This window comes from Larimichthys crocea, chromosome III, assembly GCF_000972845.2.
Source record: "Larimichthys crocea isolate SSNF chromosome III, L_crocea_2.0, whole genome shotgun sequence".
NCBI lineage: Eukaryota > Metazoa > Chordata > Actinopteri > Sciaenidae > Larimichthys > Larimichthys crocea.
The window spans coordinates 5,534,227-5,560,322 of NC_040013.1; the positions used below are offsets into that span (position 1 = coordinate 5,534,227).

General features: G+C 42.8%; 2 protein-coding genes across 2 annotated transcripts in view; one reads left to right on the forward strand and one right to left on the reverse strand.

The window, feature by feature from the left end:
• The window catches only part of fam81b (family with sequence similarity 81 member B), a 100,601-nt gene extending 100,383 nt beyond the window's left edge, over positions 1 to 218 (reverse strand). The window contains exon 1 of the mRNA XM_019275951.2: positions 108 to 218. The gene's annotated coding sequence lies outside the window, so the exon portion shown is untranslated. The remainder of the gene's footprint in view (positions 1 to 107) is intronic.
• mctp1a (multiple C2 domains, transmembrane 1a) overlaps positions 1 to 26,096 on the forward strand; it is a 131,139-nt gene that overhangs the window by 85,314 nt on the left and 19,729 nt on the right. Inside the window, exons 14-17 of the mRNA XM_019275946.2 lie at positions 152 to 226; positions 2,383 to 2,502; positions 10,505 to 10,621; positions 21,048 to 21,104. Of these exons, the coding sequence (XP_019131491.2) occupies positions 152 to 226; positions 2,383 to 2,502; positions 10,505 to 10,621; positions 21,048 to 21,104 (369 nt within the window). The remainder of the gene's footprint in view (positions 1 to 151; positions 227 to 2,382; positions 2,503 to 10,504; positions 10,622 to 21,047; positions 21,105 to 26,096) is intronic.

The following is a 26,096-nucleotide window of genomic DNA, read 5'->3' on the forward strand; positions in this document are numbered from 1 at the left end:
ACAACGTGCTAGAAAAACCATCAAATAATCCAAATATAGTTGTTTGCTAATCCACCTGTCATCTCATGTGTCTGTGTTCTGTTAGGTTAGTGTCGTTTCACTCTCACCGGTTGCCGTTTATGACGCTTTGTGTGCTCACTCCGTCCTCCAGGTGAAGGCTGGTCTCAGGACGCTGATTCCCATTGAGCAGAAGTATATCGAGGAGGAGCCCAGAGTGTCCAAACAGGTACATCAGCACTTATCTTCTCCCACTCCCGCCTCATTTATATCTGTGTCCACCACTGCTTAACTGTCTTAAGCAAAAACCAACAAGCCTGGAGAGTGGCATCTAGTAAATCACAACAACTGTGTGGGCAAGATACAACAGGATGATTGAAGGAAAAACAGCATTTTGTTTCTTTTTCTTTTTTTTTTTTTAACTTCCCTCCTCTCTCGCTTCCTCCCCCCACACCCCCCTCTCACATCCACTCTGAGTGGTGAATAGAAATGTCAAGCTGTCAGCTCTGGGGTGCATAAGTAGATTGGCCATCCTTATAGTTGGCCCTCTTTGCCACTGCTGCTTTGCACTTCATTGTCACTCCGCTCAGTGTGGCGGCACCACAAAAGGCTGAATAGTAGGGGCTGGCCCACATCAGACATGTCATATGAGTGACCGTTTGGGCTCAGCAGTCAATGCTGCGCCATGCACAGCCGAGCACAGCCTGGCCCTGCATGGCACGACACACACAGACACACACACACACACACACCAGCTCCCATACCACCCTTTTGTCAGCCTTCCATCTATTCCCTTCTTTCCTCACTATTTCTGCCTTCTCTGTTGCTCTCTGTCTCAACCCACTCTACGCTTTTCATCCCAAGCGCAGAATCCTTTTTTCATCTCCATTTCACCTCTGACTCACAGAGATGACCCATGTCAGCGTCTCGCAATGATGTCGTCACTGGCTGCTTTGGAGGGATTGCCCTGTGAGGGCTCTTTTGTGTGGTAGCAGCTCCCCTGCTGTTGCTTGCTGCTTAGTGTGCAGACACACATGCACAGAAAAGAAAAAGAGAGAGAGAGAGAGAGAGAGAAAAAACACATAAGCCGTCTGCCAAACAAAACCATTTAATTGTAATTATGACATTTGACTGAATAAATGACTTGGCCACTTTTCGAAATGTTTTGTGGAATAACTCAAGGCTCTCTTTTGAAATAATTCAAGAAAAATTAAATATTCTTATCAAGGCAGTTATGGAAATAATGAGCTCAGAAGAGTACAGCATGTACATCAAGTGCATGCGCCGAGGAACGTGGAAATGGATGATTCACAGTCTCGCTGTCCTCGGGGTCTGTGTGTCCCCAGCAGGACACCATACAGTCATCCTCAGTTTGGCAACAAAAAGCTGCACATAATTATACATAGAGAAGGAGGAAACCTCCTCTCATCTCGCATCAAAGCAGCCAAGTCACCCCTAACCACATGCAAATCCTCCCGGAAACACACCCCGAAATACATTCAGACAATAGGCTTCACTGTAGTGCTACAAACACACACTGTATTATGGTACACACACATTCAAACACACACACACACACACACGTGCGATTTCCCAAAGAGTAAAATAATGGCCTAGAATTTTTTGAACAGCGATCTGCAGAGACAGTTTGTCCTTTGGGAGCACTTTCTCCTGGTGGTGACCTGATTGGGTGGTTGGCGTTCTCCGCTACTGTTATGCTATTCCCTGAATGGTTAGCAACCCGAGAGGAGGAGGAGGAGGAGGGGGGGGGCTGCAGGAGTTAGCCAGTTCTCTTATATCTGGCCTAACACATGAAGAACCCTCAGGGAGGAGAATCCAGGGACTGTGCTGGAAATTGTTATTATTGTACTTAACTTTATCACTGGGAAGAGGTAGACTTAAAGAAACATTGTGAGTCAGCTTGTCACGCTTTAAAGCAGCCGCTTGTCCTATACGCTGCATCACATCCCGATACTATCACTATAGAAAGAAGGGAGACGCACTCCGGCGTTCTCATGGTGTCCTCAGTGCTGTAATGTTGTCATACTGAAGAAAGAGCGAGGTCAGAACTGCAAATCTCAAGTTGTAAAACTTAACGCTCCAGATAACTTTCCAAAGTGACAGCAGAATGAGACATTAAGAGGATTGACAGACTTACTGACAGTATATCATTTTAACTGAAGTTCTAATTATATAATTGGGATGAATTTAGACCTTAATGGAAGAGTATGTCCTCACAAATCTAGATCTGTTGAATTGAGCTGTGCTTATGTTTGTGGATACATGTACAGCTAATGGGGAAATGTGTTTTTTCCCAATCATACCCGTCACACAAAGGCATACCATGTATATAACGCCACACTGTGTCCTTTGCCTCCTTTTTAGCTGCTGTTGCGCAACTTCAACAGAGTCAGGCGCTGCATCATGTTCCTGATCAACACAGGCTGCTACATCAACAGCTGCTTCGAATGGGAGTCTCCACAGAGGAGCATCTGCGCTCTTGTGGTATGTAGAAGCACACTTACCTATACAGAGCCATAAGCTGCAGTGTATGAGGACCCCATTTATATCCTTTATGGTAGAATTACTCTATTGCCACAAAGATGATTATGCTGTATTATTATTAATTTCTTTCAAGGATTTAATTTAGGAGGAGGAACATCTCAGAAATATATTTAAATGTAGTTGGGCCGACTTTGAAAGAGATAAATACGTCCCATAGAGAAATTCTTATTAGTATTTTGAGCACAAGCCTCGTCCTCAGACTTCTGATTAAAAACTTTTTTCTATCTATATACTATGTTTTTTTTTTTGTCGTATTTTGTTCGTTTCATAGAAAAAACACCTTACACATTTTGAATGAAACCACTCGAAGATGGATCAATACCATTCTAACTCCACTGACTTTCCATACCAGTTAACATCGGCACACACACAGTAGAAGAGCTACATGCTCACAGAAGGCTGTAGGACCATTCCTGCTAACAAAGTATGGATCCTTCACTGGTAATTGCACACTCTAACATGAGAGACTGTTGATGTCTTAAGCACAGTGAAGTACATTAACGCACTGTATCCCCCCCTCCACTACAGGCTTGGTACACACTCTCACATATCTTGATTCTGGGCTTTGTGTTAAATGTACAGACACACGTGGTATATACATGGCAGGTGTCTGTTTTGACACCTGAGAGTGTAGAGATGCTGCTGCAGCATAAACACTATTTTAAATGAGACCCACAGACGTCTAAATACTATTGAAGTATGACAAGCTGTTCTGCAGACAGTGGAAATGGCAGCTTCTTTCTCTCCTCTTCATCCCCTCTCTCTCTCTCTCTCTTTCCTGTCATCTGTGTCTGGTATTAAAAGGTGAAGTGTAATTGGACAGCAGAGCTATCAGTAAAAGACATTCTCCTGCAGGGCGGTGAGTGGCTGCATGGAGTTTCCTACCCTAAAGATGACAGAGCAGGCATTTAATCCTGTCTGGTTTAGTGTCCTGACTTAAGTAGGTACAGGACAGGTGGACCCGCCCCACCCCAGCCCTTTACCATGGGGGCACTAAGTGTCTCCACAGCAGACATTAGACATTAGCAGCATTTGGCTGTCTGACACCAGTTTCATCTCTGCAGAGGCTGTGTGTGTGCGTGTGCGTGTGTGCGTGTGTGTGTGTGTGTGTGTGTGTGTGTGTGTGTGTGTGTGTGTTTGTACAACAGGTCACAGTGTCATCACAAGACATGGGTCAGAAGAGACATAGTATTGATCAGTTAACATTTTCCCTCTGTGTGTGTGAGTGTGTGTGTGTGTACACTTGCATTTTCTCCCATGTAATGCTGAACTGGTCACGTGAGCCCTCGTGTCTTATTCTTTTAGAAATAAATGGAAATGTCAGACAAAAAAAAAAAAAAAAAATGTCAAGGAATTCACAGAAAACAAGGTCACTTCAGAATTGCCAATCTACATGGTGAATAGAGAGGGGAGTATGCAGCCTTGGATAGCACCGCCTCCATGTCAGCAGCACACACACATACACATACACACTTTCCTTGTATAGCTCTTCACTATTTTTTTGAAAACACAGCGTACACTACATCCGTTTCTGAGGTACGGTGCCAACTATTCATATTCTCATTGTACTCACTTAAATTCAAAGTGTTCAGATGACGATAAAGGATGTATCTAGGCCAAGGACGTCGCGTTTTATAGTTTATAGAAAGTCTGAAATTTAGGTGTCATTGTGCTTTTCCTATCCCACCCCCCTCTCTCGCTCTTTTGGGAGTCTGTTATCGTAGGAGTATGCACTTAGCTAAAAGCATCAGAGTATTTAGGGCCTCTGCTTTACACGCAGGTACTCCCTCCCCTCCCCTCCCTTCCATTTCTTCATCCCTCTCTCATTTCTCCCTCACTTTGAGAGGCCTCTTAATCACTTCGCTCATCTCTTTAAGTGGGTTTTTATGGGGGGCCATCTGGCCAAGGTGGTGCGTTCATGAAGGTGTACGGCTGCGTGTGATTATGTGCATGTGTGTCTGTTCACATGTGCACGTGTGTTTCTGTCTGGCTGTCTTTTTTTAGACAGATGTTACACTTAACTTTTCCAACACGGCTGCAGCTACAGAGGTGGAGTTGTGGGCAATTCAGCATCTAAACTTACAAATGTGTGCTAAACTGCTAAGTAAGCCTGAGGGCGGAATTGAAGTGTGTGTGTGTGTGTGTGTTGATATATTTGTGGGATTTTGTACATTAAAATGCAGTTGTCATACTGTGTCACTTCACAACATTTCCCTCCATAAAACCGCTCAAAATTTTCTTCATGGTCCCTTACTCTCCTTCTGCCCAAATTCTGCGATGCCAGCCGCATGTACACATCGTCCATTAGTGCCAGCTGTGATTAGTGTGTATGTTGTGTGTGTTTTGTGTGCGTGTGAGAGGAAAAAGAGAGAGATATCGCATAGTCTCACATGCAGTCTTTCTCTCTCTCACACACCCACACTGCTGTCACCCACCCATCCCGACAGTGAATCAGCCACCGTGGCAGCTTTGCCTGAGGCGTTGGCACAATGGACGGGACTGGAGTTACCTCCTGTCCTGCATGATGGGTGGTGTCTGTGTGTCTGCATGTGTGTGTGTGTGTGTGTGTGTGGGTGGGTCTTGGTGTCTCTGTCTCCCTGTCTCGGGGTTAAGCGCCTGCTTCCTCTATCCACACCTGCAAGCTGAGTGTCTCTCCCTCCTATCCATCTATCCATCCTTGTTCCTCTTTATCTCTCCCTCCCTTTGCCTTCCCTCCCGGAGAGTTGAGGCCATTGTGGGGCTGAGCGGTGTTGGGTTCTGTTCTCCTGCTGCTGCCAGCTCTCCCCACGGCCCCTGCAAGACAAGGCTGTTATTGCCCCAGGGACCGCAGGCCTCAGCAGCTCTTCCTCCAAACAAATTTGCTGTAACTTTATCTGCAATTGGGCCCTGAATTGGGAGCAAATAGAGGCAGCTTTGTGAAGCTCGGGGAAGGGCGAGGGCAGCGAGCTGGGGGTTGTTGGGGAGGCAGGGGAAATGATACCGGGCTCTTTTATGTCAGGCAAAGTAGGACTCTTATCAGGAAGAGAGCCCAGACAAGGGAGCTACTTCTAGAGGAAACTGGAGCACCTATCACCTGCTTTGCATTTAGATAAAAATTCACCCTGCTGAAATAAAAAAAAGGGGAAAAAAAGCAAAGACAGGTACAGAAGCAACTATTGGAGTGTGTGTGGGTGTGTACGTGTGTGTGTGTTTGCACATGCCTAGCTGGCAGTCTGATATATACACACACACACACACATAGTGCAGAGACACCAATAGCAGTCAGTGGTACACACCACTCCAGGTCTCTTTAAATTGCTCCTTTGACTCCTCTTCAAAGAACCTGTCTAACTTTTAAAAGTTTTAAAGTCGGGAGTTCGTCTTTGCCCACAGCAAGGGACAGCTTTGAAAGATATACTTTCACATTTTACTGCTCTCCTGATTTGCAAAATGAATGATAGTTGAAATATAGTGGCATGACTAACAGAGAATACCAAGTCAGAGTTTAATCACCAGAGATTGAGACGCAACAGAATATGCGTGAAGTCTTTTGTTGAGAAGTCGAGGATAGAGCATCCTCGAATCCACCCGTGTGCAGTTGCAGCGCCGTGGCCATAAAACGATGGATGTTTTATTTTAATTTTCCATGTTATTACAAAATGACTAGCTTTGACACATTGGGTTTAGTCATTCTGGCTGCTTTTTTATCAGATGAACAGCATTAATTGTGCTGTGGAGCAGTGTTCTGCAGGAGTACAGCAGGGGGCAGTCTAGCACCACTGAATGATGCTCAGGTCCGGTCACAAACAGGACACAGTCTCCCTCCCTCTCGGTTTCCCTCGAACTTAACAGGACTTTCTAGTTGCTATCTGGCAACACTTAGTGCCAGCATGGAAATTGATGTAAGAGAGATAAAGGGGAACTCTGAAATCCAAACTTCAGTTTCACTCCACTGAGACAGAGCAGGGGGAAAGTTAGCCTGGTGTGTGGTTAATGTAAGCCAAAGTACTGAATATTACCCTCCCACAGAGCCGCGGCTCAGAGCCGTAAGGATGCGGGTTGTGTTTTGAAACAAATAATGCAAGATACAACTCTCAACGTGCCGCACTGAGTGCTTGAATAAATCATTTTGACTTGTCTGTTTTGTTAACATTTTTAATATATCTTCTTGTGTTCGGGGGATTTCTTAATATTAAGAAAAAGCTTCAAAGATGATAACTAATTAAATCCAACTACAGAGACATGTCAAAATAATTTAGTTTACTAATTTTTGTTTATTGGTATTTTAGCCCAAATATTTAAAAAATTAAAATAAAATACTGCCATGGTTTTACTTTGTTCATGTGTTTGCGATTGTCTGTTTTAATTATACATCAGATAATTTCAGCTTGTGCTTAGATGTGAAGTTTGCCCAGTTCAAATGTAGCCTTAAACTATATTTGAAATGGTTTAGCAGATTTGACAAGTGTTTTATTACAAGTGAATAGTTATGTTACCAGTAATTTCAGTCTATTTCACAAAAGACTTGTTGAAGCACAAAAAAATATTAAAAGAAACGATAATTAATTTTTATGACAAGATAGATTTGCCAGCTAAAGGTAAACTGTTGCCAGTAGATTTGGCAACAAAACCAAATCTCCACCAAAGAAGAAATAAATTAAACTGACTCTAAATTTGGTATTGATCACTACTATTCTTAATAATTACAGACAATATTTCATACATGGTAGTATGAGGAAGGAAAAGGAGGGATTTCTTTTTGCAACTAATAAAAGTTACACGTTCTCAAGACAAAATTAGGGAGTTTGCATAATTTGAATAATATATAATCACACATAAAGAGAGAGACAACTGTGTGTGTATGAATATTTTTACATTAGCACGCAGGTAGAAACTGAGCAGCATTAAACAGAAAGAGTGGAGCATTGTGAGCTTCCCTCTTTGTGTGTGTGTGTGTCCAGATATACACTGTGAGCCATCGGCGACCACTACATAATGTGTCTGACCACACAGTCACCTACAAATTATTCCCATAGACTACATCTGGAGCTTCATTTAGCATTTTCCCCCTCTTTTTTTCCTTTCGATCCTGCATGTTTTCATCGTTGTTGTTTTTTTTTTTCCTCCGCCTTTCTCCGGTCACTGACATCCACAGCAGGCTCCTTCCCACTCCCTCGTCCCCCAGGCGAAGACCTGCTATCTGGTGTAGCAAGCAATGGGGGGTGGCTGTGATCGCCCAGTCCTGGTGGAAAGGTCCAGGCACTGCAGGGCCCCTATTACCCAGCCGGGGGGCATAGAGACGTGGCAGGGCTGGCCACTGCTGAGTCTGGGTGTCCGGTTCCTCTAGCTGCCAGTCAAAACTTCGCCCTCAGCTACTATAACCAAAAGGAGGAGGAATGAAGGGGGGACGACAGGTTAAAGAACCTCAGGCAAACGGAGAAGAATGCAAGAATTTAAAAAAGAAAAAAAAAAGCATAAAAGAGAATTTTAAGGTTTCATATAAACATCAGGACAGTGAGGAGCGATTAATTTGCCTGTTGTGTGATAACGATGCCATGAGCGATTAGACAACCAGACACTAAATATCTTCACAGCACAATATATGCGTGCTATACAGTATATTTATAGCAGAGTATCTGAAAGGAGCACTGTGTGTTTCTGAAGATGTTTTGTAAGTGTGCAGTTATTTATAGCTTCTACAAGAATAGGTTTAAAACAACTGAGCTCCTTTGTTTGCTTGACTGAAGTCATGTTTCTGCACCTCTATTGCACGTTGTTTAGTTAGAGATTATTCCAGTGTTTATCAGTGGAACAGATCATACAGATTTGTAAATTATAATTTGTAAGAAGATGGGTAATTTTAGGACGGTTTCATTTTGTAAAGAAAATGAATGTGTGCGTGAACATGTTTCGTTGTTGTTGTTGTTGTTGTTGTGTTTGTCTGTGTGTGGGTTTCTCTTGCTGAGCTTACACAGTCCTAACAGCGTTTTATGATGTATGAAGGGAAATGGTTGTGTTGCTTATTAGTATACAAATATGAATTATTGAATAGTTTATTTCCAATTCTCCTACACAGCTGAATCAGAGAAAGACTCTTTGTATGTGAGAAAGTGAAGTTGAGCCTGAGAGAGAGACAGAGAAAGATTTCAATCCTTTTGGGAGATTTTGTCGGTGCGCCAAGGCCATTCAGGTTTATTTGAAAAAGGAATTTTGCTGTGAGCATTATGCAGATGCACTGGACATTTCTAATGTTTAATTTATGTCTCTTTTTTGCTTTGTATACTCAGTGTCTATTTGTTAATTTTGCATGAAGTTATAGTTCTATTCAAAAGTTTGGATATGAGACTTTCAAACTTTTCTATGCGAGAAGTGGAGGAGTTGAGATTGTAATTGTTTAATTTTGTTGTTGTTGTGAAAAGTTGTTTGCATAGATATTCAGAAGCATGTGTGTATGTGCGTTTGTGTGTGTGCACGCAAAAGTAAAATGAAATACAATATGTGTGTGTGTGTGTGTGCAGTTCAGTGCCCGACTGGCTCCACTACAGTAACAGCATACACACTCTTGAGGGGCTGTTGAACCTCATATTCACATTAACCTCAGACTGTAAACACAATGAAGAGCTTTATTTTCATTCTCGCCTCTCTCCCTCTCTGTCTCCTTCACACACACACACACACACACACAGAAATTAAACAATTTGATTGTTGATTATTAAGCTTTCTGTCTCTTGTTTATGTTGCTCAGCCAAACAGGATAGATCATAATTGGTACACAGACCAATGAATCTGCTTTATACAGTAATAGTCTCAATTTCACCACTCTTAAAAGTTTCCCATCCAAACTGATTGTTAAACATTGATGCATTTCCATACGGAGAGTAATTAATTTCACATTTCCTTTGCTCACATTTGAAATAATAGATTTATTGTACTTGAATTTGATAAATATGTTTTGCTAGGGAAAAAATTAAGTATTAGGCATGGTTAGCATTTTCAGCATTTGTTATAATTGCTGCTGAGGTCTTATCAATCATGAAAAATCTCTGAACATTTATAAATTAAATTATAAGAGAACATAAGTATTATTTTGTTCTATTTGTCTGACAGATTTTTAAACCCATAACATATCCCTTTTCTTCCAGCTAAACTTTTTAAAACCGTCGACACACTACGTCCTCACAATTTACACAGTGGTGTTATAAAATAACAAGAGTCCATCATTAGCAATTTTACTTTCCCACATATATCTTCTCCAAACCACCGCAGTAATCTCTTGTCAGAGACTAAAGAGCCCTGCCAAAACCAGAATGCAGGGTTTTAGGAAAGGTTAATTTTCAGATGGTACTTTTCTTGTTTGGCGATGAGAGGGGAGGTATAGAGGTTATGGTTTTGGCAGATGGGTGCAGAGAAGGTTAGAGATGGGGCATAGGAGTCTTTTGGGGTAGGAGAGAGGGTATTGGGGCTTGGAGTGACAGGGTTAGGGACTTGGGGTGTGGGGTGTGTGAGGTCAGATGCTGGGGTTTGGCGCTGAGTATGGAAGGGTCAGCTCTGACGTGCTGCGGCTGAAAACAGTACATGACCTCACCCTTCGGGATGATTGGCAAGGAGGAAAGAGGCTCTGACGGCTCATACTCATCCTCCTCATCCTCCTCCTCTTCAGCCGAAGGCCCAGACTCCTTCAGGGTCAGGGTGTTGAACCTAGGCTCATCGACACTGACCTTTTGTTGAAATCCAGTTTTATTTTTTACGCTTTGTTCCATGGTAGTTATGATTCTGCATATGAATGTGTTTGAATGTGTGTCCTTTCCAATCGCACATATGGTCGGCGTACGTTCTCAGGAGTTTGCCTCATGTGGGTCAATATGGGGTCTTGAGTGTATACGTTCTTGGCACACAACGTTCTCACTTTTTTTGTTCTCACTTTTCTTTTGCTGACTGTTTTTGTCTTTTTCTCTCTCTCCAGCTTTTTGTCCTCTTCGTTTGGAACTTTGAACTCTATATGATTCCTCTGGCTTTGCTGCTGCCTTTGGCCTGGAACTATATCCTCATCGCATCGGGGAAGGATACCAGGCAAGATGTGGTGAGTAACCTCATAGCTTCTTTGATTTCACTGTAAAAGCCCCTATCCACACGATGTGGCATTAAAAATTCAATCATACATTTGCATGCGTTCCTTTGATACTCTGCTTAATGCAAACAAAACATTGCTTAGTGATGGGAGTAGATGTATGGATGAATGAGAGAGCAACACACTGTTTTTAAAGAAACAAGCAAAATGAGTATAATGCAAGCTCATTTCAGAGATACCTTTGGTTAAACTGCAGTCGAAAACTTTGAGCAAAATTGCAATTTAATTAAAAAAAAAATCTCTCGGCTGATTTTTTTATTATTTTTTTTAAATAATAATAAAAAAAAAACCTCCATCTGCCCCTTGAGGAGCTGCATTTTCAGTGCAATCTCACATTTCTCACTTTGCCTTCTTTGAGGCAAAGAAAAGGGAGAAATAATAGGCTGTCACCTTGAGCTACGTTACGCCACTTACCTGGTAGTATATTTATTTAATTCATTTATTTTTTATCTCTTATACCAATTAAATGATGTCAAAGCAATGTCATGGAGAAACAGACATGTTTTAATCATGGCCAGGCACATTTGGAGAGCAGAGAGTGAAAACGAGAGAGAGAGCTGGACTATGGAGTAAGCGTGAACAATGAAGTGATTAATTTTAATAAGTGCCTTTTTTTCCAGGACTCAGTTGGAAATAACCAGTTAACAGACCACATATTTTCTCTTGCCTTTCTATATGTGTATATTTATCTCTTCATAAGGATTCTATGGGTTAGATTGGATTGGATTTGGAAGAGATATTAAATTTAGTCATTATAATGAACTAAATCTCACTGAAATATTACATGTAAGTAATGAAATTTGATGTGAACTGCGCAGAACTTACAACAGATTTATTTGGTAAGTCTTCAGAGCTAAGCTTTAGTATTTATGAATCCCTGTTTTCAGTTTTGTCAAGAGAAAAGTTGACAGTAAAATCAGCAAAAGACGACCCCCCTTTCAGACCATCTGATACTTGAGATAACCTGGTGATTATACAGTGGTTTGTGGTATATACAAATATTTAAACTGGGTATAGTCAGTAAAGTTAAAAAATAATAAAGTTTGCAATAGCAAGTAGACAAAATAAAACACTTAAATTGTGAATGACACTTAGATTACAAGGGAATATTTTTTCTTCGCCTGTAGATGGCGACATTGCTTGACAAAAAAAATGAACACATGCCTTAAGACAAAACCAGGCATGAAGATTTGTCCCCCCACCTGCTGCTTTATTTATCTAGACCTAATGATATTCTTTTCCTATGCACTTCCTAATTAAAATGAGGCAACAAAGGTTACATATTCTCGTAATGTGGCACTCACTTCACATACGAGTAAGTACATGTAACTCCTACTTCATGCAGAATTGCTTTTCTCTCCTCCTTGAAAGGGACTATTGTGTCTCAAGTACCCCAGGAATTGGTTGGAACATTAAGACATGTTGATACTGTTGATACTCGTATGGCAAGTGCCTTTTTAGTACGACAGTACTGTTCTGCTCAGTTGTCCAATACTCTGAGATAAGAGGAGATATGGACACTTATTACTGGACATGTATAACTGCTGTACTATGATGTATTAGTTTCACTGTTTTTTAATGCCAGACGCTGTCTTAGTAGCGTCGTAACACTGTCATTTTGATTTACACGTTAGTTTGTCTTTTGTATTTTCTGCACAGTCCAAACTGAAGGGTTGTTTTGCCTCTGAAGGTTGCTTCAATATCATCATCTTCACAGTGTGGTTTGAGGGTGTTTGGTTAAATTCAAAGGACACGTCTGCTTGGGACACTTAGCTGAAAAGTTCACCAAGGCCAGGAATGTTTTTTTTAGCCACAAGAGCACTGCTGCAAACTTTGATAGCTGACCTTCTTTCATTTCAAATGTCCCCCCCACTCTCTAATACGAGCACAATCAGCAACGGCTGTGAGAGTGTGTTATGTACTTTTTTATAGTTCAACAGTCTTGATGTGTATTAGATTGGAGATCCAGTGCCGGTATTGGCAAGTGGAGGGTGTACAGAGAAGTTAGTTCGGGCTAGTGGTGAGATAGTCAGAGGCGAAGCACGCAGTGCAAGAGAATGGGACAGCAGTATGTGCAGGTGTGCGCATGATGCATGAACACCGAATATTGTGTGTTGTGTGTGTTCTGCCCTCTGATGTAATCTGGTATGTTCTTTTTTTATTTCAAGGTTATGATTCAGGCACAAACAAAGTGTAGAACCGCAGCTCATTTATACACATATACAGGTACACATACATTTACATGTGTTAGCAAATCCAGGTGTGTGTTTGCATGGTGCTACTAAATCTGTGGGGGAAGTATAGTGTGTGTACACAGAGATAAAAGTTATCTTTGAGTGTCATTGAGTGGGAGAAATATGTGTGTTTCTCTTCTTTGCCTGTGCAAAGTATGCATGCACGAGCGTGCACATGCATGTGTGCGCCGACATTCTTTGCCACAATATCTCCGATGAAAGTGGGATTAATTGTCAAAGATTAGCACCATTAATGCTCCTTTTCTTGCCGCTGTGACAGTTGTGCTGAACAGTACAGAGCAGCGCGGCCCGACACAAAGAAGAACAATCATCGTCTCTCTTGTCTCGGCGTTGCAATCTCACTGCCTCAGGATTGGTGAACTTTCTCTCCTTTCACTCCATTATCAACTCCCCGTCTCTCTCAGCCTTGATGTCAGTATCTTAAGTCAAACTTGAAAAATAGCAGTACAAGTAAACGTGCACTGGTGTGTAAGCGTTCATTATTTTCAGGCATTTGCAATTGCAAATGCTTGCACATATACACAGTCTAACACACACATTCAGACACCAGTATCCCCCGAGCCCTGTCCCTGTTTGTTTTCAGATCCGCGGCGGTGCAGGGGGGAAGTGGGTACAGTGAGAGCATACAGTATCTTCGCTTCCTTTCCCGGTCCGCTGGATTCCTCTTCTGAGTCTTTATCAAGCTGAAGTCATGGACGACTCACTGTTTCCCACTCGCACTTGGCAGAGAACAGAAAAGAATAGAAAAGAAAACAAGGGGAAAAAGGCTTTCTAATTACTTTAAACAACACACCAAATTAAAGCATTGTGCTGAGCCGAGCAAGGGTCAGCATCCGGAGCGCTGTGGTTTTCCAGCAGTCTGGGGTGAGGGTAATGCCAAAGGAATCTCTGCTGAACTCACTCTGAAGGGTGAGAGAGGGAGAGATAGAGAGAGTGGGGGTAGAGAGGGAGAAAACAAAAAAAAGTATACACTTGAGTACAGACTTCCTAATGAACTGAAGGGCCTTGCTTCATCTGATGGGTTCAATGTGAGGACCCTTCTCTGATTTTACACCGCAACCACAGTCCAAAGCCCTGTCTATAGCAAATAAACAAACACAGTGTTCTCGACACGCTGTGATTCACCACTCAGGGTCACTGAGTGTTGTGTGGTTACACGCTGCTTTGCAAACAGATCCCGGATCAGCGCTCCTTACCCTCGCCCCAACCTTGACCAGTACCTGCTAAGCAGTCGGAGCGTCCTCTGAACAGCGATTTAAAGGAGGCGATGCACCAGCAAGGTCGTTGACCTCCTCTCTTATCATGTAGCACTCTGACCTGTGAACCCTGACTCTTCAACACTGTTAGCTGACCTGTGTGTCATGCTGTAACATGCTCACTGAAGCAAACAAACAAAGAAAAGGACCTTTTATGCTTTTGAATATATGCAGAGTACAATACCGCTTTTACTTTGACATTCAAAGCTGATAATGTACTATATCAAGGAAGGCCCGTCCTGTCTCTCTGCTTGTGGAGTCTCTGTACGTGGAGGAGCACCTTAATGACATGACCTTCTCCTCTTCCATCTCCATCTTGTTTTGAAACCTGGAACAGTGTGGGGCTTAGATTCATCCCAAGCCTGTTGCAAAGGAAGCTGCCAGTAGGCTGGGCTCGGTCAACCAGAGGACAGGCAGCTCTGCTGCAAGAGAAAAAGGCTGCAAGGCGTGTGTGTGTGTGTGTATCTTTTCCTAGCAGTCTGTCGTATTCATGTGTGTGTGTGCCTGCTTGCACGAGTGTATATGATAGGCGTTGAGATTAAGGAGCAGAACACATCCCAATAGAAATCCTTCCTTGCTGTTCTGTTGGCCCAGAAAGACCCTTACCAGATGTTATGAAGGTGTTAATTTCAGCGCAGGCTGTCGTAGAGGGCACATACGGAACATGGTGATGTCTCTTTCTACAACAGGATGACGGGCAATTAGGCCTCGTGACACTGGAGAACCATCCTCTTTATCCCATGCTTCAGACCATTACATAGATTCACCCACTGGATCCGCCAACCCATTACAGAAGAGAAGACCTTAATGGTCTGAAGATACTTCACACTTCCAGCCTTCAACAGCGAGATAGAGCTGACTACTTCCAGACCTCTCTAAATCCTGAGTTAGATGTTTTCATACAAACAAATGTAGTTTAATCTCCTTGATCGATCCTTTAAAATAAAATCATTTTCTACTTTTTTGTTTAAATCCATGTAGTTCTACTTGTAGTAGTCTGATTTCTACTTTCCTAACTGCGAAGCACTCAGTGTGACAGCAATATATTGTTCATTAGTGCAAAAATAATCTGGTTTATCTCCAAGACAGTAATAATGTCTGATTTTATAGGAACATTGTACCATTTCTGGAACAAGACTTCATTGCCATTTTTATCTATTCTATTTTCTCCCTGATTTTGCATCTCGAAATGCCTGCGTCTCTAAACACACTGCGCCTTGACATCTGCCCTCATTAAGAGCCCGGCACAACACAGGTAGAGAAGAGTAAATATTAAGAAAAGCTGGAAGGAAAAGAGGAAACGCTGCCTATTATACCTCAGCTCCTCCAGAAAGTCACACCTCCACTTTTTTCGCCATAAAAACTGCAACTCTGGAAAGAAAAGGAGAACGAGAAAAAGGAGATGGAGTGGGAGCAGGAGACAGAAAAAGACAGAGAGGCATTCAGAGAGACGGAGCGACAGAGAGAGACGGAGGCAGAGGAAAACAGCGGCGGATGGCAGGCACTCCTCAGTGCAGGAGTCAGACATGGCAGTTGGTGACAGGTGACAAAATCAAAAGGTCATGTCACTTTTAACTGGGAGCGCCTGTGCCCCACTGATTTCCCCCGTGCCGCCCCGGCATCACCGCGCTCATCTCTGCTCCTTCTCTGCTCCTTCTCGCTGCCTCTCTGTCTCTGCTAAACTGGCAGATAGGATGGCAGGCTGGCAGGCAGAAAGACAGGCGACGGGCATAGTTTGAAGCGGGACGGGAGCATCGGGAGCATCAGGAATGCCACTGCAGAATCCTCCCAGCCTCCACTTTTCATCATGTTGTCTCTCTTTCTCTGACTTTCCCTCCATTTGTCTAACTCCCTTCATCACACTGAACCTTTGTAACTGTCTGTGCTCTCTGCTAACAACGTCAGCAGCTCAGGGTGTCTGCCTCAGTGCTTGTTGTTGTTGTTGTTGTTTTGTCTATACAGTTACAGCCGCTGTAGCTGTTTGCAGGTTTTTCTGTTTAAACCCTGAGCTTAAGCCCACAGATGTGAGTGAGATTACACATCAAGTATGTACCAGCTCTAGCCCACTTTTCCGCAACTGAGTGTGAAAAAACAATAAGACAAGGCAGTATCATCTGTATTTACTGTCAGTGGAGCATGTAAAACTGTGATTTCCTCTGGATAGCTGCTGAATCTCTGACTAAACATAGTTGCTGATTTGTCAGCAAATAAGCAGCGAGAAATTTACATTGCGTTAGCGATGCTTACATTACTCTCCCACGACTCAATCTTTTCCAGTGCTCACAGATTTGCTGTTGCTTTCATGAATATGGAGCTGCCCTTCTCACCCCCACCCCCAGCCTTCAGCTCCAGTAGCACCCCAGCCTCACCCTTATCCAGCCCCCTGCTGGGTGAGCCCTGGCTGGGGCAGTGCAGATGGAAGGGCCCCCCTCTGAGGGCCACGGCTCTGACAGCTTGTGAAGGGCCCGTCTGGGTCAGCCAGGCTCAGCCAGCAGCCCTTATCAGACGCACAGCCCTCCCCCAGTCTGCAGAAACTGTGGTGTAGGCAATATGCACACGCACACACACACATACACATACACTCATGGACAGTGCATACCAAGTAGGGCCTTGAGATCCCCCCAGCCAACCAGTCGGCCAAACCTCAGCAGCTGGAGAGGTTAAAACCCCCTCACGTATCAAAGAGGAAGAGCAGCAGGAGGATGGAGGGAGGGAGGGATGGAGGAATGGGAGAAAAAAGAAGGAGAAAGTATATCTTCATGTTCGCCGGGATGTCTGCCTCGGCGTCAATTCCCCCTGCGGCTGTCATTGGGAAGGTTAGGAGGGGAGATAGTGGAACACAGCCCGACCAGAGAGAGAGAGTGAGGGGCGAGTATAGAGGCATTTAAGAGGAGGGGGGAAAATGATGTGGCTACTACAGGTAGTAGATTTCTACTTTCTCTCTATGGAGTGTGTGCGTGTGTGCACTTGTTTCATTGACAGGGTTTATTCCCTTTACATCCATCCACCCAAAGTAGTTTTTTTTTGTACCTGACTTGTCAACTTAGATTTAAACTCTCCTGTATGCCTCCTTACAGTGTAGTTACACGCGTATGTCCAGTTAATTCTACTTCTATAAGGCACGGCCTTTACTTTGATACTCCAACATCAAAGACACATTTATGGGAGTAAGAAGTTTACAACTGGACATAAATTAAATTAAAAGATTAGCCAATTTTAAATTAAAAAAAAAAAGGCACAGCTACAATTACTGCCCTGATATGAGTTAAGGGGCTTAGCATCACCTTTGCTATCATCATAATGTTACAGAGCCATGAGACTATCTTTTAAGCAGAATGTCACAGTAATAATCCCGTGTGAGTGTGATCACTGTCTTTGAAAAGGCATTAAAAAGGATCCACACATTTTCCTCTTTAAATCAATAAGGTATCAGAATTTTCGACCTGATAGGCAGTTCTTGAAAAACTTTTTTCTGCTATTCCCTTTTACCACTCTCACAACTTTTCATCCCGTCTCAGTCAATCAGTCTGTGCAGCAAGAGTTCACTAACACAGGAAAGCATCAGATCCAGACACTCTCCGGACTTTACGTCTACCTTACATTTTTATTTATTTATTTTTATTTTTTCCCCAAATTTAGTCCAGGCAGATTTTAAGCAAGCAGCGTGCACTTCAGCTGGCACAGAGCAACAGTACGGTGGAGAGAAAGATCTGGCTCTATAAGGCTGAATGTAAGTTAGCGCTGACGTGAAGATGCAAAAACACAGCACTGTCACGGTTCCAGCCTCGTAGCTGTGAAGCATCAGTCAACAAATGGAGTAATAGTCATGGAAGGATGCACTGGAGAACCGCAGACACCGAAACAAGAGGATACTATTGCACACCACCTCTAAGATTTGCTTTGCTCACTGTATTATTTTGACCATTTTGTGCCATTAAAGATTAAAGTTGTTCACACATGCACACGAGTAAAAGCTCTGCATTCAGAGCAGTAGACGGTAAATGCATAATTCTTTTTTTTTCCACTTAACTTTAATGGACAGAAATGTGTCCTTTTCTCACGGTGCTCTGTATTGATGGGATGTACAGTAAGAGAGAAAAACAGTGAGTGATGTAGCAGAGCTTGTGCTGGGATCCGAGCCAATGCAACAGAAACTTAATTCTTTCGCACCAGCTTTTTAGATATAAGCCACGAAGGCCAAACACATGTATTTATACTTTCACTGCCATTTGAACTCTCAATGTCATTGTACTCACATCTATTCTTTGTGTGTATTTTATATTATCACCATCTTTGTATGTATTTATGGGGCACGGTGTAATCTGTAAGAGTAGCCGGCATCATCCGCGTATCATTTGAATAGGTCTGAATATGTTAATCCCCACCTCAGTTAGATATTGAATTGACTGGAGCAGCTCTGCAGGCAATGTGAGCTCCACACGATCCTGTCGACAGCAAGGCTTTGATGCTGCCGTGCTGTAATGATAGTAATTCAAACAACATGATAATGGGGGGATAAGCAGACAAATGATATCATACACCAAACAGGTCTTAGAAAGAGAGAAAGAATGAGACAAATGGAGAGAGAGAGAGAGGGAGAGAAAGAAAAAGATGTTTGGAATTCATCGGCTGCACTGAGGTAATTTATATCCTCCCTTACTGAGACAGTAGCTTCAGTGCACACATTTAGCCGTGGCAATCTTCAGGGCAGATGACATGTTCCATGTCTTTTTATTTATTAATTTTACACTGTGTCTCATTGCAGGAAACATGACTTCCCTCTGTAACCAGAGGCGGTAGAGAAGAGAAAGCCGAGCGGAGAGCAGAGGGAGACAAACGACTCTATCATTCTCTCTGTCTCTTTAGGTCATGCTTCTCCAGCTAGCTCATGCTCATTCCCTTTGTTTAAAGTTGGGAGCGTGTGCCAGGCGTGCCCTAGTAAAGCCTCTGTGTGGAGGAATCCATTATGTTTGTATTTTGGCACGGGTGAAAGGATTTGGGAGGAACCATGATGACTTTATAAACAGTTATAGTTCATTTGTTTAGAGATGCCAGGAGGCTTTCATTTTACAGTATCACGTCTACATCTTTTTGCCTCAGTTGAGCACGAGAATTCCCCCTCTGGTATTTGTATACTGTAGTAGTGAATGTATTCCGTATCAATAAAGAGTGTGAACTGTGAACAGTCGAGCTTATTTGTCTAGACGCTGATGGAGTCTCAGTGAACTGGGAATAACCAGTTGCTACACAGTCAGACAGTTAAAACAAGAAGTGCCATGCATAAATGCACACAACACTTTGCCCTAGTGACTCTAAGCTATTGATAGAATACACACAAAAACAGACACACATACACACACACAAACACGTACTATTGACTCTACCCTCTCAACTCTGCTGTTCTGAACTCCTCTTTGTTTGTGTGGGAAGCTGCATTTACATAAGAGGCTTATGTCAGCCACCACATAGTTTCCCCCCTTATTCCAACGAAAAACAAAAAGGACAAAAGCTATTGTCTTGTTAAGTAATGATTTTTGGATTTCTCTAAACTAGTTTGTGCTCTTCTGGAGGTGGTTAGGGGGTTGTGGTGATGTTGAGGCTGGGTGAAGGTTTTTTTTGGGGGGGCTTGAGGAGGGGGGTTGGGGTTGGTAACGGAGCACAACAATGAGAGCAGATGAATGCTGAGGTTGACAGCTGTAGGGCTTATGATATGGGTGTTTGTTTATGTAAATCGGGAGCAAACAATGTGACCTTGCGGCTTTGATGTGTGATTGACAGAAATAGGGTGGATGAGAGATGCAGCAGTGATCTGTGGTTTCGCCTCAGTGGCATCAGACTACACATAAGAACTTGCGCATGCTTGCAAAAAAAAAGACAAACAACCAAAAATGCTGCATCACTAAACAGAGTGGCCCGAGCTGCTCTTTGTGTACATGCCAAAAAGGGAAAAAAAAATGTTTATTTACTTTGCTTTTCATATGAAGAAGTCTGAACTGTACAAGAAGACTGCGTTTTCCATAGAGACATTTCTCTACCACGTCTCCTCTTAATGTGTATGTGAAAATTCTGTTACATGAACAAGAAAGGCGTCAGCTTTCATGTCCCAGCGTTAGGTTGTTCAGTATGTGTATCCATATGTGCCTCTGTGTTTGTGGTTCTGACTGTGTGCACATGAGTGTGTCTCTGTCATTTTTTTCCCCTTTTGTGTTGTACAGTATGTATCATGGTATCTTGGGGCTTCAGAGCTACACCGGCTCCGGTTTCATCGGTTGTGGACCACTGAAGCACATAGTTGCTGTTCTTTGTGACTTGCCTCTCGGTGCTGCAAGGCTTTCTCTTCTCTCTTCTCTCACGGAGCATCATTCTGTGAGAGGATGTGAGACGACACATAGATGAATGTATAGCGACAGGAAGTCTGACAGTAGAGGTGAGAGTTGAGTGCAAAGGTTAAATAGGTCAGAAGGGACCCGAGCTTGAAACAGAAGGAGGAGAGTTCTGCTTCTGTCTTGCTGAAATGCCGTAAGATTTGAATGCTTTTGTGCCACGCGATTTGAGTGAATGAATAGACTTTAATCCTTTGCTCGTTGAAATTCAAAGCCTGAGCATTTGCTTACATTTCCAGAAGTGTCAACACATTTGAACATTTCTCAAATTAAATCATTCTGAAGCTCATTACATATTAGCACACACCAGTCTAATAGTTGTGCATGCTTTCCATACTCATTAACAAACTCTTGCCAGACATGAGCATCACCAATCAGCTTTAGTATGTCTCTGATGTTCACCCTGCGTGAGCTGATGTTTATCTATAGCTGTTGCGTCAACATTTTTATTTCTCTTTTCTCTTTCCTCTGTTGCAACTGTCAGCAAGCGATGGAGGACCTGATGGAGGACGAGGATGAGGATTTTGACAAAGATGACAAGGTAATTATGTCTTGTGTCAGGGATGCACTCACGCACAAACACATACACAAGCGTATGCGCTCACACACACACACACGTTGCCTCAGGAGGTGTTGACACCACTACATACACCGGAAACACAAACAGACGAAAGAAATGACTCCATCTTCCCCTCCCATCTCCACCCCTGTTCAGTTATTCTCAGCGCCTGAGGCACAAACACATGTACAAAGATTGTACAACCTTTTAACCTTTTGAAAAGTTTCCTCTGTAGGTATGCGCACGGCACATTCCTCGTCTTTCTTCCCTCGTCGTCTGCTTCGCCTTGGTCTTTTTCTGCAGTCTGCTACACTTCTGCTTATTTCTCCCTTCATACAAACACAATATCGGATTTACGTTACCAACGCTGTGCTTCAGTCCTGCTTCCTGAGAACATGCACCCATATAAAGTGCTTAGTTAGCTATTTAGGTCCATTCACTGCTCCTTTATGTTCCAGTAAAACAGCATCTGGGCTTGTCCAGACACTATCAGGTAACAACAGGTGGCTGCTTTACTGCCTCCGCTCGTTTGCACTACTGAAAACAGCTACTGAAACAAATGCCACTGGAAAGGATACAGTACCATGTCAATGTCCCACTTGGGAACGGTAATTGAAATGGTACAACTCTTTATCTACCCACTGTGTTGTCTGGTTTTTGTTGAGGCACACTTCAAGTGAAAACACTTTCCTTTTTGATACTCTGGTCTGATGAGACTCGAGCAGTGTTAAGCAAGGACAAAAATTATGACTTGAGCTTTTAAAAACCATGAACTTCCTTGACCGAACAATCTGGAATCTGAAATTACTCGAGCTGATACATGATGCCTTACAGCCACACTCCAGCAATATAAAGGTTAGTAGGCTAAGATGTGCTAAATTGCATGGTCTGCTTCGGTAATCTTTTTGGAGGAAAAACTCTGCCTGTTTGCAATGGTAATTGTAAAGGCCTTTGACCAGGCAATTTGATATCTTAAAATTATTTTGCCTGAAGACACTCTCTGTATGCTGAATTCACTCATGCAACTGCAACCTTGCTACAACCTCTCCCGTTTTTGAAGGGTCACAAGTGCAAGGCTGCAACAGAAGGGTTAAAAAAACACATTTATAGTGCAGATGGTCAAATAGTCATCCCACCAGTAAGTCAGGCAATCAGTCAGCGAGGCAGCCAGTTGGGCGATGAGCACACAAAGATACGTGAGCATTACATCCTCTCCCACAGTGATGCAGAAGCAAAGTTTCATGGCTGTGAAGTTCCAAGGCTGAAATGTACAGGGGGCCACTGACTGAAGATATGCACCAGGCAACCTTGAACCCCTTTTTTAAATGTTTTTTTTATTTTTTTACCCCGTCTTTACGTCTGTCCTCCATCATTGCATTTCCTACCTCCTCTCAGGGAAAAATAAAAATACAGACATTTCAAAAGCTACAGATTATATGAAATACATTTTGGACTTTCATATTGAAATGAGGTGCAGCAGCAGCTTCTTTGGCCTCCGTCAGATTCGGTGCCAAACTGATTATTCCACATAAGAAGGCCTTGCTCTCTGTGCTCACACAGGGCTGGGATGCTGGATAGCACAGCCACCACAAAGGCTACAATTTACCAACTCTGGCTTCATACATTTTGATCTATTGCTCCCCTCAACTGTTAGCATTTCATTTGAGCTGTAGGGAAGTTGAAAAGGGGGCATTTTTCTTTTTTCTTCGCCTACATGTCTCTCCCCTCCCACTCTCCTTCTACCCTTCCCCTCAATCGTCTCTTCCCTGCCTTTTCCCTTTCACTCTGATACACACTCTCTCTCACTCTCTCTTTCCTTTGCGCTCACCCCAGCCTGGTTAAGTGCAGAACAAATGGAGTTTCAAGGCTTAACAAATTTGTCTTTTACATTGGATATGAGGTCTTTTACATTGAATATGAGGTACAGCTTCAGATTGTATGAGTAAGTATGAAGGACGGGTCAAAGGAGGCCTCTTTTTATGGCACAGGCCTATAGGGGAGAGAGGGAAGAAGAGAGCGAGAGAGCAACAGCGAGAGAAGAGAGGGAAAAAAAAGATTAATAAATATGCCAAGGCCTCATTTTAATTGAACTTGAAGCATATGTTGCAAGTATGTACAATCCGTCCCAGATGTTTACTTCGGCCATGTGCACAGCTCTTCCCAGTGCACCACAAGGCAGCTATTAGCTGGATAACCTTTGCTCCATAGGCTAAATGGGGTATTACATGGCCAAAAAGTAGAGCACCTGTTTTTCATTGCATGGAGGACCCCTTGCAGGCTTTTTGCCTTGGATCACCACATGTGTTTTGACTTAACAGATTGTTGGGCAGACGTGAAAAGTGTCTTTCTTGTGAGCAAGCACTGATATTAGTCACTTAATCTCAATGAAAGTCCAGCATCTAGACTAATTGATGGGGACGGCTCAGTTGTTAAAGCCAAGCAGGCAGGCTCATGAAGGGTGAAAGAATGTTAGACTAATTTTTTTCTTCTTCTCCTCCTCTGCACTGTGTGTGTGTGCGTGCTGTACTGACCTTCAACATGGAATGTTGCTTGATTCTTATTGCCTATACACACACATAAAATATGTACTGCCCCAGTTTTTAACCTCCATTTTCAATAAAACTAATTTTAAACGTGGTGGCAAGGTGTAGATGCACCTTTTCTCCTTCAAAGTACATTAGTGATTCAGTACATACAAAGTTATTGACATTGTACGCTTAGGTATAACCCACCTTACATATATTTTGCATGAAAGAATGTCATCATGGTATAAAAAAATATGTTTTTTAGCATAAATGGGGTTTTCATGAATTCAAATAGTCCAGAATCAATTATTTTAATTATGGTAAAAAGCTGCTTTTCATAGCCAGAAATATTCAACTCGGGTCGAGTTGAAAGCAAAGACCATTCAACTTTTCTGTCTTTATGTTTGAAGGTGCTTTGAATCCCTTTTAATGGAACTGTACTAAATGCAGCACAATCGTGTCACCTTAAAGCGAGCAGGTTCTTTATTCAAACCCAAACTCTTTGTGTGGTGTCTGCATGCTCTGCTCCGTGTCTGCGTGGGTTTCTTCCAGGTGTTCTTGTCTTCCTGCATAGAGTACGGTTCAAGTAGAGCACAGAGTCAACCCTTCGAAGCGTACGCAGTTACTGAGTTGTTGGATGTTAAATGACTGTTAAAATCATAGTTGTCGGGGCGGCGTGTTGCTCAGTCAGTAGAGCATCCGCCCCATGTGCGAAGGCTCCTTGCTGCAGAAGCCCAGGGTTCGAATCCGACCTGTCGCTCTTTGCCACATGTCATTCCCCATCTCTCTCTCTTTCCCTGCATTCCTGTCACTCTTCAGCTGTCTCTGAGAAATAAAGCTATTCACTATTCACTCAGATTTTAAAAGACCTTTTTATGTGGTAGACATTTTACAAGCAGGTAAAGCAGAGGTGTAATTAATAGCATTAACAGTGGCACCATTCAATCAAAGTGACCTAGAAAAGCCACGCTGCTGCTAAACAGTGTATAGCAAGTGTACAGCAGCAATTATGAATTATATAATGTTAAGAAATTAGTTACAGCTGTGATTTTGTGCTGTGGCATCAAGATATCTGCCTTGAAAACTATCCTTTAAATGACATGGACACACATTCATGTCCACGTACACCCCCAAGACAAAGAAACTTAATTTTTTCCCCCTTTTTTATTTCATCTTGTTTTAAAATAACGTGTTCTTTAGTACCTTTATGAACCTTTTCAGCACAGCTTGCAGTATCAGACTCGGGCAGTGTGCGATAGCAGAAACATGCTGCTCATTCCCTTTTATTTACAGGCTACTAGCTGCAGGTGCTTCTGTGTGCAATGTAGCCTGTGATGTCTCCTCTCACCTGTGGGTTCACCGTCCAGAGGCTGGCATGAGGCAATCACCTTTAGGCTCTGCATGGGTATGAGTGTTTGGTGCGCGTAAATGTGTTTGTGTATTTTTCTGTGAGCGTCTCAGTTTGTGTGTGTGTGTGTGCAGTGGCTCAGCTGCTTCCCAGAGGGAGGGAGGGGGGGCTTACTGGAAAAAGATAGAGGGGGGAAAGAGAGAGAGAGAGAGAGACAGACTGAAGGAGTGAGGAGATTACCCTCACACGGTTGACTGGTCACTGAAGCGCTCGTGCTCCGCTCAGCTAGGCTCCACTAGCCTCAGGAGGACCTGACACAGATAAGATACACACTGCAATCATGTCCTGCTCACGGGCTTACTGCTTGGTGCACTCCCTCTCTCTTTCTCTCTCTATGTCTATCTTTCTATATCTCGCTCACACACACACACACACATGGACATACCACATGCACCTTTAAAGAAAAAAATCTTTTCCTCTCCCTTTTTTTTTTTGTTCTCATTTTCTCCTTCCCCTCCCTCATGTGCGAAGCTGATTGTAAATATAGAGTGGACTTTATCCCTTATCTTGAACACATTGATCTGTAAAATTTGAATTATACTGAAATAAAAAGTCCTTTTTAGTCTTATTTATGGACCAGTTCCCCCCAAGGCACTTCATATTAACCAGCAGTGAAATCTGTTTTCATCCAAGACTGGGGTCAAACAGTAACCTATTTACTGTTTTTTTTCATTGTTATTCTCGATTTACTGGAGCACTGGCTGATTATAGTTATTCCTTATGGAATTAAGATACAATTATGAATAATTTAGGGCTGTATGACTCATGTCGAATGCATGACACACAATGAGGTCTTCATCTGGTAACCTCCCCCCTCCAACACAGTGGTACAAAAAGGTTATGACAAGTTTGATTGCATGTCTGTTTTCATCAGTTTTATGAGCACTGTAGTATTTTTTTTCTCTTTTGGAGGTCTTATCGATGAGTCCACTGAGTATATAAAACTGAGCATACATGATCCTCTGTTTCTTCATCCCTCCTGCCACACAGCCATCTTCCTACACCACAGTGTCTCTTTATCCTTCTCATCAATAGTGCTGA